Below are 15,244 nucleotides of genomic sequence, written 5' to 3' on the forward strand. Positions count from 1 at the left end.
CACTCTGCAGAGCTCACATCTTTTGCATTGAACCCACAAATATGAGTGATGCGACCTTGCAAGGCTTGTTGGCCGTCTTCTCTTTCAGGAAACCAGGGTTACATCTGTAACCTGACATTCCCTTTCAATTCGAAGACGACCAACAACAATACTTTTGGGAAAGTATATCAAAGCCGTCGTAAAGGAGCGTTAGTGGACACAGCAAACAAGGGAAGACTCGAAACTTTAATAAAATTAGCAGTGCATGCGTGCAACCTCAAGGACCCTTGTGCCTAATAAAGGCATTTAATGAGATCTACCACATTAAGTCGGTAGAACCTGATGAATGTATGCGGAGTAGCCCAGCTAGCCGCAATACAAATATCAGTCAATGAGGCTCCTTTAAAGAGGGCCCATGACGTACCCACTCCTCTGGTAGAGTGTCCGGCCAACCGCCCAGGAGGGAGTAAGCCTCCACTAGTATATGCAGCCGAAAATGTGTCCACTATCCAGTGAAACAGTCATTGCTTTGAAAAGGCTTGACCCAGGGTCCTTTCACCATGACAGACGAAGAGCTGGTCAGACCGATGCATTGATCTCATCCTATCTACATAGCCTCTCAATGCCCGAACAGGGCAGAGGGCATTTAATCTCCGATCCTCCTCCGAAAAAAACTAAGGGGGATGGAAAGCCTTGTAGTAATTGCTTTCTATATGAGGTATTAATTATGCTATTAATTATAAGTTTTACATTATGTGTATGTGTGTGTATTTTATAGTTAAGTTGTTTTTAATCATTATGTTTAAACTGTGTGGATGTGTTGGTTTATAGTCGTTTTAATGTGCTTACTAATTAAGTTGCTTTAATATGCTTTTACATTACATTTTAATGCAGTGTTGTCCAAGCTGAGAATTCTCACATTACACAGGGCTGACCCTGAGACAGGACAAAATGGATGCACCCTGCTCAAAGTAGCACGTGACAGACCATAAGGTCAGAGAGAACCGCCCCCTTTCCTACAGAGGAAGCATATGGCAGGCTCGCTGTGTGTGATGAGAGAACGTCTACCTTGATTATTGGACAGAAACCAGTCGGGTTGAAGGGGAGTCAACAATTGTTTACAAAAGTATAAATATCAAATCTTGTAAAAGTTTGTTAGTCTTTTCATCTCTTTTGAACTGACTCGATGGATATCTGTGCTTTCTGATACAAACATATGCACTGAGCTGTACTGAGGCCTTGTCCAAAGTCAGTTTGAAACTCGTGCAGATGTGATTGTATTGGAGGTATACCTTTCTTGTATATCAAGTGTTTTTGAATCAAAAAACATTTGTCAGCTTAATTTTTTCACTACAGCCTCTAGCTCCACTGACTGATTCAAGTGGAAAGTTGTAACCACCTTAGGGAGGAAAGCGGGGTTTGTGCGTAACGACACCCCGTTTTCATCACCCCAAACACGTATACAGGAGCTGTGCACTGACAGAGCCTGTAGCTCACTGACCCGCTTAGCAAAGGTGATAGCTAACAAAAAGGCTGCCTTCATAGAGCGATATTTCAACTCTATTAATGTATAGATTCAAACGGGGCCTTTGTGAGAGCCTTCAATACGTAACCATGAGCACCCTTTAGAAAATGGCAGAAAATGAGCACATGGGGAACTGAGTCAAGTAAAGGTGCTCAACGTGGAATATAGGATGCGCCCTATAGCCTGGAGATCGTAGGGGAATCCACAGTTCACTGCACACCAGCGACCTCTGTGGCCAACAGGACGCCTGTGGTTCTGCAGTGCAGCCATCAGATCTGTGTTGTCGTGGTCCAGCCTCCATTTCTTGAGTTGCAAGGGGGTTGCAGCAGTGAACCGGGATAAAAGTAACAACTGGGCATTCCAAATTGGGGAGAAAACCAGGGTAAAAAACCACTGACGACAACTACACTTTGAAAAAACAAACAAACAAACAAACAAACAAAAAGACTGTAAATAATTGCAATAGGCCAATAGATGGGGTCATGACCTCTGATCCTACAGCAATTTTGAAAATACCTCCATTTGTAGGCATATAACAACCTTGTGGAGGAGTCCCTAGCTTTATGCAGTATACTGACGACTGCGTCTGAGAGCCCTAAGGTAGACAGACGGTCCTGTTCAGGGGCCAGATCCATAAATGGAGTCTGCCCAGTTCTGAGTGCCAGAGGGTGCCTCTTGCCTGTCTGAGGAGAGAGTGCAGGTGCAGTGGAATCTCCAAGGGCTGGCCTTGCAGCAGCTGGCAAAGGTTTGAAAACCAGATTCTCCTGAGCCATCTTGGGGCCTCCATGAGAACTGTCACCTCTTCTCTATGTACTTTCTCTATGAAAGATGGGAGCAATGGTATTGGCAGGAATGCGTACAAGAGTGATGAACCGCTCGCAACTCCAGCGCATTTATATGCAGGGATATCCAACGGCATGACCAGGACCCACAAACTCCTCTGCCGGCCCAGAATGCATCCCAACCTAAGCTGGGGGCATCTGTCATCACCACTCGATGGCTGTTAATTACCCCCATCCTTTACACTTTCACTCATGTGCACCGTGGCTCTGAGGCACTGAGGGCACCATCAGGAGCCTAGCCTTAACTGCGTATGGTCAACACAACCCAGGGTACTGCATAGCATACAATGGGGTGGATACTCAGGCTTGACTGGCTGCGGTAGGCAATCAGGAGAGCAATACTGGGAAGCACACAGTCCTGCACCAGAGTGCAACACGGTAATAGCCTGGTTCTGGACCGCATGCAGTCACACAGCGGGGCAGTGTGTAGTGTACACTGGAGTTGAGCACAGGCTCAAGGAGCTGCGGCATGTTAGACAGGAAGTAAAAGTGTACTGCTTTTTTTTTTTTTTTTATTTTTTTTTTAACTGCAAAGGCAGTAATAGGAAAAAAAAACAGGCCCACACACACAGCAGTTCAGCTGTGGGGAGAAACAGTCACCACAACAGGCAGGTGAGCTGTAAAAAAAAAAAAAAAAAAAAATATATATATATATATATATATATATATATATATATATATATATATATATATATATTGTTTTTTTTTTTTTTTTTTTGCCAAAATGCGCCGAGTACGCAGGCTGAAAACAGCCAGCGGATGAAACTCAACAGCAGGGCGCAGCAGATCTGGGTCCCAGTGGAGGAATCACCCTTCTCTTTTTTTTTTTTTTTTTTTTTAAACTTACTGGCAGTAATAGAAAAAAAAACACACATACAGCAGCAAAGCTGTGAGGGTAAATAGAACAGTCACCATGGCAACACAGATGAACTGAATTAAGTGCACTGAGAGAGCGGGCTGAGACAATCCAGTGGAGTCAACTCAACAGTTTTTGTTTTTTTAGCTGCAATAGCAGAGGATAAAATGCAAAACAGTCAGCACTGTAAGGTTAGAAAAGCAGACTACAATTGCAAAGTGATGTAGGCTATTGAAAAGAAAAAGATTAAAAGTAGCACAGCTGTGCAGTGTATTTAGCTGAATTCACAGAAGCGGATTCCAGGGAAGTGGCAAGTCGGCTTCAGCAATAATTTGCAGGAGAGAGAGAGAGAGAGAGAGAGAGAGAGAGAGAGAGAGAGAGAGAGAGAGCTGTTTCACACAGGTTCTATTACAGTAACTGGACACGAGCGTCTAGCCTGGACTGCGTGCAGCCTACAGCAGAGTGGAGCACGAGCTATAGGCAGAGGGCATCTGAGCACGAGCCACATGCCATGTGCACTGAGGAGCAGCTAATGCAGCGGTGCCTACCCGAACCGCGGGAAGTCAGCCATCTGGTCAGCATGCAGCATGCACCATGGGAGTACTAATTTGTAGTCTCTACAGCCAAATTATAGGGAATATTTTGCACTTGTAGAAGCAAATGTTCAGTAAAAAAATGATTAGAAGTTTTAAATCTTTTTACTTGTGTATTATTATTACTTGCCATAAATCATAACCAATACTTGTAAGAACTGAGTACTCTGCATGTTTACAGCTCCAAAGACAAACTACACGTACAAGCAAATGAAAACGGCTGACAACGTACCCACACACCTGGGCAGAGGTGCGCTCCACATGCGGCGGCCTCCTCCAAGGCAGATAATCTCAGATGAACCTTCAAGTCTGTATCCGGAATTGCAAGAAAATGTTAATGTGTCCCCGATGCCAAAGTTATAGCCAATCCGTCTGCCAAATTTTGGAAAACCAGGCTCTTCACAGGGTTCAAGATTGTACTCTAAGAACAGATTGGAAAAGCAACACAAAATAAAAAAAATAATTACTTTGGGATGGTAAAGCTCAAGAAACTGAAAACGTTATCTGGCCTTGAAAAGCATATTAGAACCTTTTGTATTTACTCTTGACTATCGTCAGATCATATATATATATATATATATATATATATATATATATATATATATATATATATATATATATATGTAAGATAGCAGGGAGGGGGTTAAAATCCTTCCCTGCTAAAAACATGTGGGAATGCACTTGAGCATTGGGTGAGCGGGCTAATTGTTTTATTGTTTAGATAATCCCCTGCACCTGGTGCTAATTGTAAATTGTAGCCAGGTGCAGGGTATTTAAGAGAGGCAGCCAGACTGATCAGGGCTGCTGCTGAGAGAAGAGCCTGACTGCGTGCGTGCGTGCGTGCGTGCGTGCGTGCGGGCGGGCGGGCGTGTGGTCATGTGGGCGTGCGTGCGGGCGTGTGGTCATGTGGGCGTGCGTGCGTGAGCAGTCGTATGCCGAGTAAGGTGTTGTGTGAAAACCTTTGGTTATGTATTGTGTTTGTGTAGAAGGTAAACGGCTTAGCCGTCCTGCTTGTTAGTTAGGTTCCTGTTGGTGTATAGTCAGAGCTCCAAAACGGAGTTAGGTTTTTGTTTGTTTTGTTTAATTTTGTGTTATTAAAGTGGCGCCGTCAGTGCCCTAAATCAAGACAACAATTCAGTGTCCTGGGTCTATCTTCAAGGGGCAACGAACGTGAAAAGTGTGAAAAGACCCACTATAATCATCATATAGTATATATCAAATATTGGGTAAGAAATAATAACATAACTATATATATATATTATATATATAGTATATATCATATATCCATGTTATATATATAGTTGTTCAAACTTTGCATCTTTTATCATGCATTTATGATTACTTGCTCTTAAACCATAAACATCTTTTGTTGTTTGTAAAATATTTTTTAAAATTTAAACAAAACTAATGAGTTGACATTTACACACCGCACAGAAAGCCTGTTTAATGTTCTTACCAGAAAAGGTAATGTTAAATCCTTCATATGATATTGAAAAATCTGAAATAAAGCGTAACTGAGCCTTGAAATTTCCATAGAGACCAGCATTGATTGCTGCAGGGAGTTCAGAGCCAGTCAGCCGTGCCAGTGGCTGAGTAAAGCTGCCATTTTCTGTGATTAGTAAGTAGTCATGATGATCCTCCAAATGAAAGGTGTGGAAGGTGAATTGCACTCCTATTAAGAAAGCTAAAATTAGGTTTGTGATCATATTAATGATCTGCATCGAAATTGAGTTCCAGAACGGCATAGTATATGGAAATTAAAACATTCTGCATAAATAGATTACGAGGTGAAGACAATTTTCAAAATGTAAGTCGCATTATACAGTTGTAAGAAATGGAGGGTTTTTTTTTGTATTTTTTATCCACTTAACCATGCTGTGGAGCCAAGACATTTAGACTGGGACTCACCCTTACCTCCCACTTGGAAACTCTTTGTATTTCAATAAATCCTGAATCAGATGTGAACTATAGGAACAATCCTAACGCATGCAAGCTCGGAACAAATACTAGTATGGACAGTATTCAGATTGGTTGCATTTAAGTAAGTATTCTCCTCTAACCTCAGTGGAAAGGCTGGGGTTGTTAAGTTAAGCTATTCCTTATCCATATTACAGATCAATAGGCGCACGCTATGGTACAACAGGATGAACAGAGATCATGCTCAATTGGTGTGACTACAAGGATAGCAATGCTTGACAGAAAGCATGATGCCCAATACAAGGGGTTGTTGGCGTGGGAAAATACAGTAAGGTTATTTTTTTAATTTTATTTTTTTTTACCTTTACCATGGCTAACTTCCACAGCCCAAGTACAATTCAATGAGTTTGGATAAAACTCAGGGTAGCCAGGGGACAAAATTGTACCACCAGGTCCTCGGACGTCACCACCACATAATGCTGGGAATAAACCAGGAAATACAAATTACAACACGTTATGAAAAAAAAAAAAAAAAAAAAACACATCCTGAAATGTATATGCTATCTATGCCACAGAGTTGTAGACACCATGGCCCACATATAAATAAAAAATAAATAAACATTCCAAATGTAATTTCCAGCCAGTAAAAAAAAAAAAAATTACAGGGCAGTATTTAAAATGTGATTTATAAAACCATGGGCTGGTTATTTTACCGTCCGGTAATGGTTTTAGATTTTAGTCTACCGGAAGCCATAATAGCAGTACAGTATTTCATGTTAGATTTCAAAATGTCACATTGTTCAGTTTTTTGTTAAGAATATGGAAAACTTTAAAGCGGTATGTAATTCAATATGTTAACACAACAATATTGAGCATGTTTCATTCGACTTTATGAAGCAAAATTAGTTCATTCTATAGGGTGATGCAAAACATTTGGGCATAGCTGGAACTAGTAAGCACACGTGTGTGTTGGGGGTCATAATATAATATAATTTATTTTAAAATGACTTAAGGTAAAGCACTGTAGTTAATTTAATAATATATATTATTTTTTTAAGGCATTTCCTGACTTGTGGCTTCAAGCTTAAACCATAATTATTTTTTTAACAACGTTGTTTGTATTGAATTGCCTGACTTTCTGAAAATATATATATACAAACGAAGATACATTAAAGTGAACCCACTCTAGGTTTGACCACATTTTCTTCCATGCATTAACCTCAAGATGATCTTCTACATGGTTATATTTGAGTAAAGAAAGTACATTTATGTTAACTGCATCCCAGATTGCACATGATATTCTATAGGTTGCATTTGCAGACAGTATAACATATGGCATTTCTTGGAGGAGAGAGAGGACAAGTGGGTTGTTTACACTCAGTCATCCGTGAAAGAGACATCATAGGTTCACATATGTACATGGGCTCCAGAAGCCATAACCTTTGCACACTGATGTAACCACCAGCCCAGACCACCTTTATATGACTCTGTAGCTTTAAAAGTAAATAGCGGGGTTCCGAAAAATAAGTAGCAGGGTTCTGATAAATCTAGAGTTATACATCCCCAAGTGTTGCTAAAACTGTATTTTTTCTTTTCGTTTTTAACATTCTAAAACCAGTGGTGGATCTTTACATTTTGTGATATTATACAGCAACCGTAAACAGCGCCCCCCACTCCCCCCTCCCTCACGTTCTGTTATAACCCAATAATGGTAAAGATGATATGTTAACTAACAACACTTGTTCTAAAAACATTGCTTATTGATAAAACTATTCAAAGAGATACTCAAGCCCTGCTCTTTCCATGGACTATAATTATTATTTCTGAGGTAAATATATTTAAAGTTGAAGTATAATAGCGATAATGACATTGCTGTGGCATGTTGTCTGTTAATATTTGGCTGGATTTCTATATACAGTGGGAACCAAAGTATTTGGCCACCCTTGCTGGTTTGTGCTGCTTGGGAGTGAGACATCTGTTGCCTTTTTCACTTCAATGAGACTGCATGCTTATTAAATACAATGGTATCCCTGAATAGGTAATTATCCTGTCTTCAAATACAATATGTAGCATTCTTTTTTAAATTTACAGTGGTAGTGTAGTAGATTTTTTTTTCTGACTAAGCCATACTCAAACCTCTTCGACAGAATCAGAAAATATTTTAATAAGTAGGAAGACCCACAGAGGACTACTTTAGATCTCATAATTGTTCCTCACCATCACAAGTAGGCAGAGGGTGACTCCACCAGTGGGTTTTCTCACACACAAGAGGCTCTTCATGGCTAAGCCTATATCCTGGGTCACAACCAAATGACACAGTTGATCCTATTGAGAAATCATGTCCATATCGGTGTCCATTTACTGGCATCCCAGGATCCAAACAAGAATATGTATCTACTGTAACACCTATCAAAAGAGAGTTACATTAAGCATTTTACATTAAAATAATATGACATAGTAGAAAATCCTGCTAGATTATATAAACAAAACAACAATATAAGAACAGTACATCTGTATACACCAGCAGGAAAGGGTCAATGGATAAATAGTGGCTTGGTAAATTGGTGAACAATCAATTTATTAGGATCCCTTATGAGGCCTGGTAGTAAATGCAGATGATTTAAGATGAAGGAACTGTTGTTAACTCTGTAAAATAATATAAATACACATACATCATGGACATGTTACAACATTAGAGACATTACTTACTTTGATACTGAATCTTAAACCCACTGTTAGAACGACTGTTGTCAGTGGTAAAGAGAAGATAAAGGTGATTGCTGCTAGTAAACAGAAACTGAGGGACCTGTGTACCATTATAGGAGCCAATAAGCGGTGACAGAAGATTTGGTCCATCATGAATTTCTAAAACATCATAATTCAGTTCAGTCTGAAATCTGCAGAAAATAAATAACCAGATAGACAAAAAAAATCATATTTAACATCATTATGCTCATTGACACGATTCATATAATGTTCAAATAAGTCAGTAACTGATTTCTGCTTTAATTCCCAATATATCTTACAACACACTAGCAGAACATCACCTCAAAACAAAATTATGGAAGTCAATTCTCTCTGCTGAAACTATGCTTCATTTTTGTATTTCCAATTTTGAAGGTAGAGAACAAAAGCTCTGATAAAGGTTTGCAAATTAAACGAGACATCCATGGAGATAAACATTTTAGGAAGTATGGAGAATATGAATTGGTATTCAATTAACACACTGATGATGAATCCAAATAAATACTGTTTAATACAAATATGGTTATTACACACATTAGTTTTGTGTTTATAGATCAACACAGGCGAGTTTGACTGAAAATATCAGACAGTGAAACTTGGAAAGTAACACTGGAGATCACTCACACGTTTCTGTCATTCACTACACTGAAAAACTCAATGCAATCTGGGAGTTAACTGGCTGTTAAGAGCAGAAATATCTGAGTTTAGGTGAAATGTGAAAAAAAACATTTTCTACTATGGTACAGTATGTCTCTGCAATAAGCCTTTATGAGTCTGATTCACATAACTTGCTGTTTTAAATATTGATAGTTTGTTTTGACATATTACTTTTTTTTTTTTTTTTAAATGAAACTTTTTAGATTGTTTCTTTAACAACAGCCTCAAGAAGATTCCTGTTTGCAAGTTTATTAAAAATGTAAAAAAAAAATAAAGCTCTGTGAACAGGTCCCTATATTGCACAAAAGTACACCTGTAAGATAAGACTGTAGCATCTGTTTGGCAAAAAGAAAAAAAAAAAAGAAGAATATAATAAGCATTAAGACCTGTCAAATGTTACTTTAATGGAACGTCCTGTTTCTGCTTCAATCACCCACTCACAGTTGAGGGAATCTTTGTAATATCCGGGCCAGCCTGGTGAGAGGATCACACCACTGGGAGCATTGAAGTGCCCCCCACAAGGTGCTGCACAATACAGAATCCGTATGTTTAGCATATGCACTTTAAATATTTCATGAAGTCCACTTAAGCACATTTTAAGTATATCTTTTACGTTTTAAGGGGCACCCTAATGTTTCAGGATTTAAAAATACAAAAATGGGTGATTTTACAAACCCTTCACTAATTCACTCCCCTTGATATTGTAACTCAGACAAAACAAAACAATGAGATATTACTGCATCATATGTATTATTTGTTCCAAAATTCACACAGAAATTGACCTGTATTATACATTAGCAGTAAAGATTTTATAACAAAAGGAATATATAATTTCTAAAATACATTGACCCTTGAATATAAAAACCTTATTGCCTTTGGAGTGACACATGCCCATCTACCACTTGGTAAAATGTTCTACATTTCTCTAATTTAGGGCTGAAGATTACATCTTCATGAAGAACATTATTTAGAACATAAAATCAAGTAACTGTAAATAACTTAAAAAATGATTGACATTTCCAAAAATGCGAAGTGACAGGATGCCTCCAGCTCGTATTACAGGTCCTGTTTAAATTCCTGAAACGTCTAAATTGGTGCATGTCTTATCTGCTCATAGTCTATTACAATTTTTACTGACTTCATTGAAACATAATTACCTTCGCATCTTGGAATGGGCCCACTCCACATTACTTTGCTTTCATTTATAACACAAGTTATAGTTTCAGTTCCTTGGGTTTTTATAAATCCTTCTTCACAAATGACAGAAACAGAACTACCTAATTGAAAATTGTCACCAAAGCGGCGAGCATTAATTGGAATTCCAGGATCAGGACATTCATTGTGCCCAAAAGCTAGAAAGAAAAATAATTTAAAAACGTTGACATAAACAGTTGACAATATAACCACATCATTTTAAAAATACAACAGAACAATCATAATTATGAAGCAGAACAATACTTTTTTTTTTTTTTTTAACAGATACTGTTAGCTAAATCAGCACAGCTATCAGTACATATATGATTTGTATTTATGTAGTTTTTCTAGCAACAAACAACAACTATACTTTAAGTTGTTCTTCGAGAAGAGTAGTTCGCTGTGGAGTAATGCATGATAAAAAAAATGAATTATGAAACATTATTTAAAAAAAAAAAAAAGCTATTTATTAATTGGTTTAACAAAATATCAACAAGAAAAACATTATTCTACAGGATGTCCCATAAGTCAGGCATCATGGGCAGAACTATTGGTTGTCTCGCCAAAAAAAATAAAAAAAATCTTTAAGCAGAGAGGAGTGAATTCAGACCATTTTGATGTGTGGGGCAGATAGTCAATGGGGTGTGACAGAACAAATCCCCACAAATCTACTCATTAACTTGTAGAACAATGATTGGCCATATGTGCTTGTTGTTTACCTTGTTTACCTGTGCTTTATCATGATTTCACTGTGATTTCACTGTGTTTTTATGTTGCTTTACTTTGCTATGTTGCTTTTTATTTTGCTATGCTTTTACCATGGTATACTGCAGTAAGCATTTACCCCACCCAGTTGTTCTTCATTGGTAGTAAATGGAAATATTTGACTTGTAGGATGGATTTCTCATTGAAAGCTTTTTCAAGTCTTCAAAGACGTTCCAGTTAGGAATTAATAACCGATGACACGGTGAAAATTACTACTGCTGTTGAAAAGCAAACCAATGTTTGTTAAGGTAACATTTTCATTTTGGACTGTGTCACTTAGGCTGCTTGAAACTGTTTAATGTCACCATGTAAAGCATATTTTAAGATTTTAAAGAACATTAGCTTCAGAGGGCATGGGTCAATGACTGGTCTACTCAGAACCCGATTAGCTGAGATGATCTGTGAGGTTTATTACACTAGTTTGCGGTGGTGTATGTGACTCATTGTTGCTTAAAAGCCCAATATTACAACCACTTTCTCAGCAGCTGAGTTTATTTAGTATCATTCACATGCAGCTCTACAGGGTGTAAAATAATCTAGCCTTAACCTCCTGGCGTGTACCGCAAGACAACAGCCTTAAATTCACTTTTAATCAAAGAGGATCAACTGATGAATGCCGTATGAAGGAGAAGCTCTGCTGGAAACAGGATAAGTTATTTAAAAACAAACTGATGTGACATGTGTCACAACTAATATCATTGTAATGGTGTTCAATTACACCACCTTTGACAACCTGTTAATGACAGTATCTAACACAAATGTCACTTTGTAGATACACTACATTTACAATGTTATTAATTACCTATCCCTTGTCCAGACAGAAAGCAGGTCTTTTTTGGATAGTTGATAATGTACGGAGACATTTGAGTGCATATTAAACAAATCATATAAATATTAACCAGTCTGTATAATAAAATAGGTTTTGAAAGCCTAAGAAAATAAGTTTTAGAAATCTAGTACAAACAAGTTATGTCTGAAGTCGGCAGGTTACTGTCTTCCAACATCAGAATATGTTATATCCATTTGCACTTCAAATGCTCATAATGTGCCCGATTTACATGAAGTCAGCAACTTTTGAGGCGTGGTGTCATTAATATTTAGTTGTGAAGTGATTTTGATGCAGCGCAAGTCAGTGCTGGGTGCTGCATTTGCATTTTGAAAGACATCTCAGGCAGGCTTATTCAGAGATCAATCATCAGAGGCAGGGGTATAAGGAAGTGAAATGTGAAGAAACAAGAGAAGAGAAACGTAAAGAAGTTTATATTTAAAATTTCAAGAAATGTATCGAAAACAAAGAATTTTAGGAAAAAATCTTTTGTAGCAAAAGTTTTACTTTTGTGGATGAGGAAATAAAATAAATATATTTCTACAGTTATTTATTTCAGCCATTTATTTTGAAAACTACAAAAATGCTAATTCAAAAGTATTCATACCCTTTGATGCTATGATAGTGTTGTCTACAATGTGCTAGAGATTTCAATATGATAGTGCAGAACCTAATTCTAGAAAAGTCTAAAAATGCTGGATTGTAGGTGAACATTCTTAGAGAGTATAAAAGGGTTAGACATAGGATGATTGTGGTCATTACCAACAAGTTAATATGGTAAAGAAGATTATTTATTGCCATAAAGGTGGAGAAGGATTCTAGATTTCCAACCATTTGAGTAACCCAATTTGAACTACTGTTTCTATTATCAAGAAGTACAAGACTCATAGTACTGTCACAGTGCTCCCTTGGTCTGGAAGAAAGAAGTTTCTTCCACCAAGAACAAGTAGAAGAATTGTGAGGAAGGTTAATAACAATCTGAGATTGACTGGCAAATATATTCAAAGTTAATTGGTTGCAAGTGGTACTGGGGTTTCCATTTCAACCACAGGTCGAGTATTGCATGGCGAAGGTTTCAATGGTCGCAGGACAACCACTTAAAGTTTGCAAAAATTCATTTGAATGATGGATGTGAGTTCTGGTCAAAGGTTTTGTGGAGTGATGAAACAAAAATCAAGCTATTTGATCACGCAGATAGTCATTACGTTTGGAGAAAGTCTGGTGAGGCATAGAAAGAAAAGAACACCATTCCTACTGTCAAGCATGGAATTGGTAATACCTTCTACAGGGCTGTTTTTCCTCTAACGGCACAGTATGTTTAGTTCCAATACATGGTAAAATGGATTTCATAGCATACCAAAAGATATTGGCCAATCATCTGAAAACCCTTCGCTACAAAACCTGGATTAAAGAGCAACTGGACGTTCCAACACAACAACAACCCAAAACACACATCAAAATCTACTTCAGAATGGTTAAAAAATAATAAGTTCAAGTTTCTGTAATGGCCTAGTCAAAGTCCCGATGTAAATCTGATTGAGAATCTTTAGTATGAGTTGAAGACGACTGTGCACAAGAGAAGTCCACGGAATTTGATTGAACTGGAATTTTTTCATTGAAGAATGGTCAAAAATCACTAAAGAATCATGCCAAAAGCTCACTGACAAATGTCCTAATTGTTTAAAAGAGGTTATATTGCTAAAGGTGCCTCAACTAGCTCTTAATTTCATTGTCATTGTCGGGATATGAATACTTTTGAATTAACATTTTGGAGTTTTGCAAAAAAATTGCTGAAATAAATAATAGTAGACATTTATTTGTAACTTTGCCTCATTTTGTTGCAAAAGATTTTTCCTAAAATTCTTTGTTTAAGAGAAATCTTTATAAATTAGAAATTTCCAACAGGGTATGTGAATTTTTGACTACAACTGTATATATATATATATATATATATATATATATATATATATATATATATATATATATATATATAGAAAGTATCCTTTTGTTACCTTATAGCCTGGAATTAAAATGTATTAAAAAGTTTTTTTTTTTTCATTTATCTACACACCCTACCCCACAACTTCCAAGTAAAAAAAAATATTCTACAAACTTGTATAAAATGAATTAAAAATAAAAATTGAAATAGCTTAGTTGGAGAAGTGTCCACCCCCCTTGTAATAGCAATCCTAAATTACCCCAGCTGTAACCAATCGCCTTCAAAATCACACACCAAGTTAAGTGATTAAATTGTAGTAATTCACATGATTTCAGGATAAATTCAGCAGTTCCTGTAGGTTCCCTCTGCTGGGTAGTGCATTTCAAAGCAAAGACTCAACCATGAGCACCAAGGGGCTTTCAAAAGAACTCCGGGACAAAGTTGTTGAAAGCACAGATCAGGGGATGGGTATAAAAAAATATCAAAGGCCTTGAATACCCCTTGGACCAAGGTCAAGACGATTATTAAGCTGTGGAAGGTGTATGGCACCACCAAGACCCTGCCTAGATCAGACTGTCCCTCCAAACTGGATGACCTAGCAAGAAGGAAACTGAACAGAGAGGCTACTAAGAGACCAATGGCAACTTTGCAAGGCTTTTATGGCCAAGACCGGTCAAAGTGTGCATGTGACAACAATATCCCAAGCACTCCACAAATCTGGCCTGTATTTTACTCAAGAAAGACCACCTTGAGTCCTGCTTGAAGTATGCAAAAAAAAACACACAGATTCTGTAGCCATGTGGCAAAACGTTTTGTGGTCTGACGAAACTAAAACGCAACTTTTTGTCCTAAATGCAAAGATCATGTTTGGCGCAAACCCAATACAGTGCATCACCCAAAGAACACCATCCCTACTATGAAGCATGCTGGTGGCAGCATCATGCTATGGGGATGTGGCAGGCTGGCGAGTGGAAAGAGGCCCAGAGACAGACTGCAGTTAAAAAAAAATAACTATTTTATTATAAATAAACACAAAAATGAAAGGGCACAAGGGCCAAAACAAAACAATTTAAACACAAAGAAAGACAAAAAGCAAAATTTACAAAAATAACAATTTCCAGGCTGGGCAATGCCTTCACTGGATTCAAACTTTCCAAACAACCAAAAACAAACCAACCTGCTTCCTCAGCTCCCTCTCTCCAAATGAGAAGCAGAGGCCTCCTTTTATATCAGGTGGCTGGGCGCTGATTGATCGTTAATCAACCTAATCAACTAATCAACCCCAGCCACCTGAACATAATAAACCCAGGCAGGTAGGGGAAGTTAACCCCATCTCTGCCAATTTAAAGGGCAGAGCTTTGCTCTGCCACAGGGGATGTTTCTCATCGGCAGGGACTGGGGCACTT

At 37.9% G+C, this 15,244-nt stretch overlaps 1 protein-coding gene across 1 annotated transcript in view; it reads right to left on the reverse strand.

Moving 5' to 3' along the window:
• LOC121313274 (CUB and sushi domain-containing protein 3) overlaps positions 1–15,244 on the reverse strand; it is a 514,488-nt gene that overhangs the window by 160,977 nt on the left and 338,267 nt on the right. Inside the window, exons 15-21 of the mRNA XM_041245642.1 lie at positions 10,272–10,466; positions 9,501–9,639; positions 8,422–8,609; positions 7,930–8,118; positions 6,075–6,191; positions 5,252–5,467; positions 4,028–4,216 (exon numbers count right to left, since the gene is read on the reverse strand). Coding sequence (XP_041101576.1) covers positions 4,028–4,216; positions 5,252–5,467; positions 6,075–6,191; positions 7,930–8,118; positions 8,422–8,609; positions 9,501–9,639; positions 10,272–10,466 — 1,233 coding nt within the window. The remainder of the gene's footprint in view (positions 1–4,027; positions 4,217–5,251; positions 5,468–6,074; positions 6,192–7,929; positions 8,119–8,421; positions 8,610–9,500; positions 9,640–10,271; positions 10,467–15,244) is intronic.

This window comes from Polyodon spathula, chromosome 3 (assembly GCF_017654505.1).
Source record: "Polyodon spathula isolate WHYD16114869_AA chromosome 3, ASM1765450v1, whole genome shotgun sequence".
Classification (NCBI taxonomy): Eukaryota; Metazoa; Chordata; class Actinopteri; order Acipenseriformes; family Polyodontidae; genus Polyodon; species Polyodon spathula.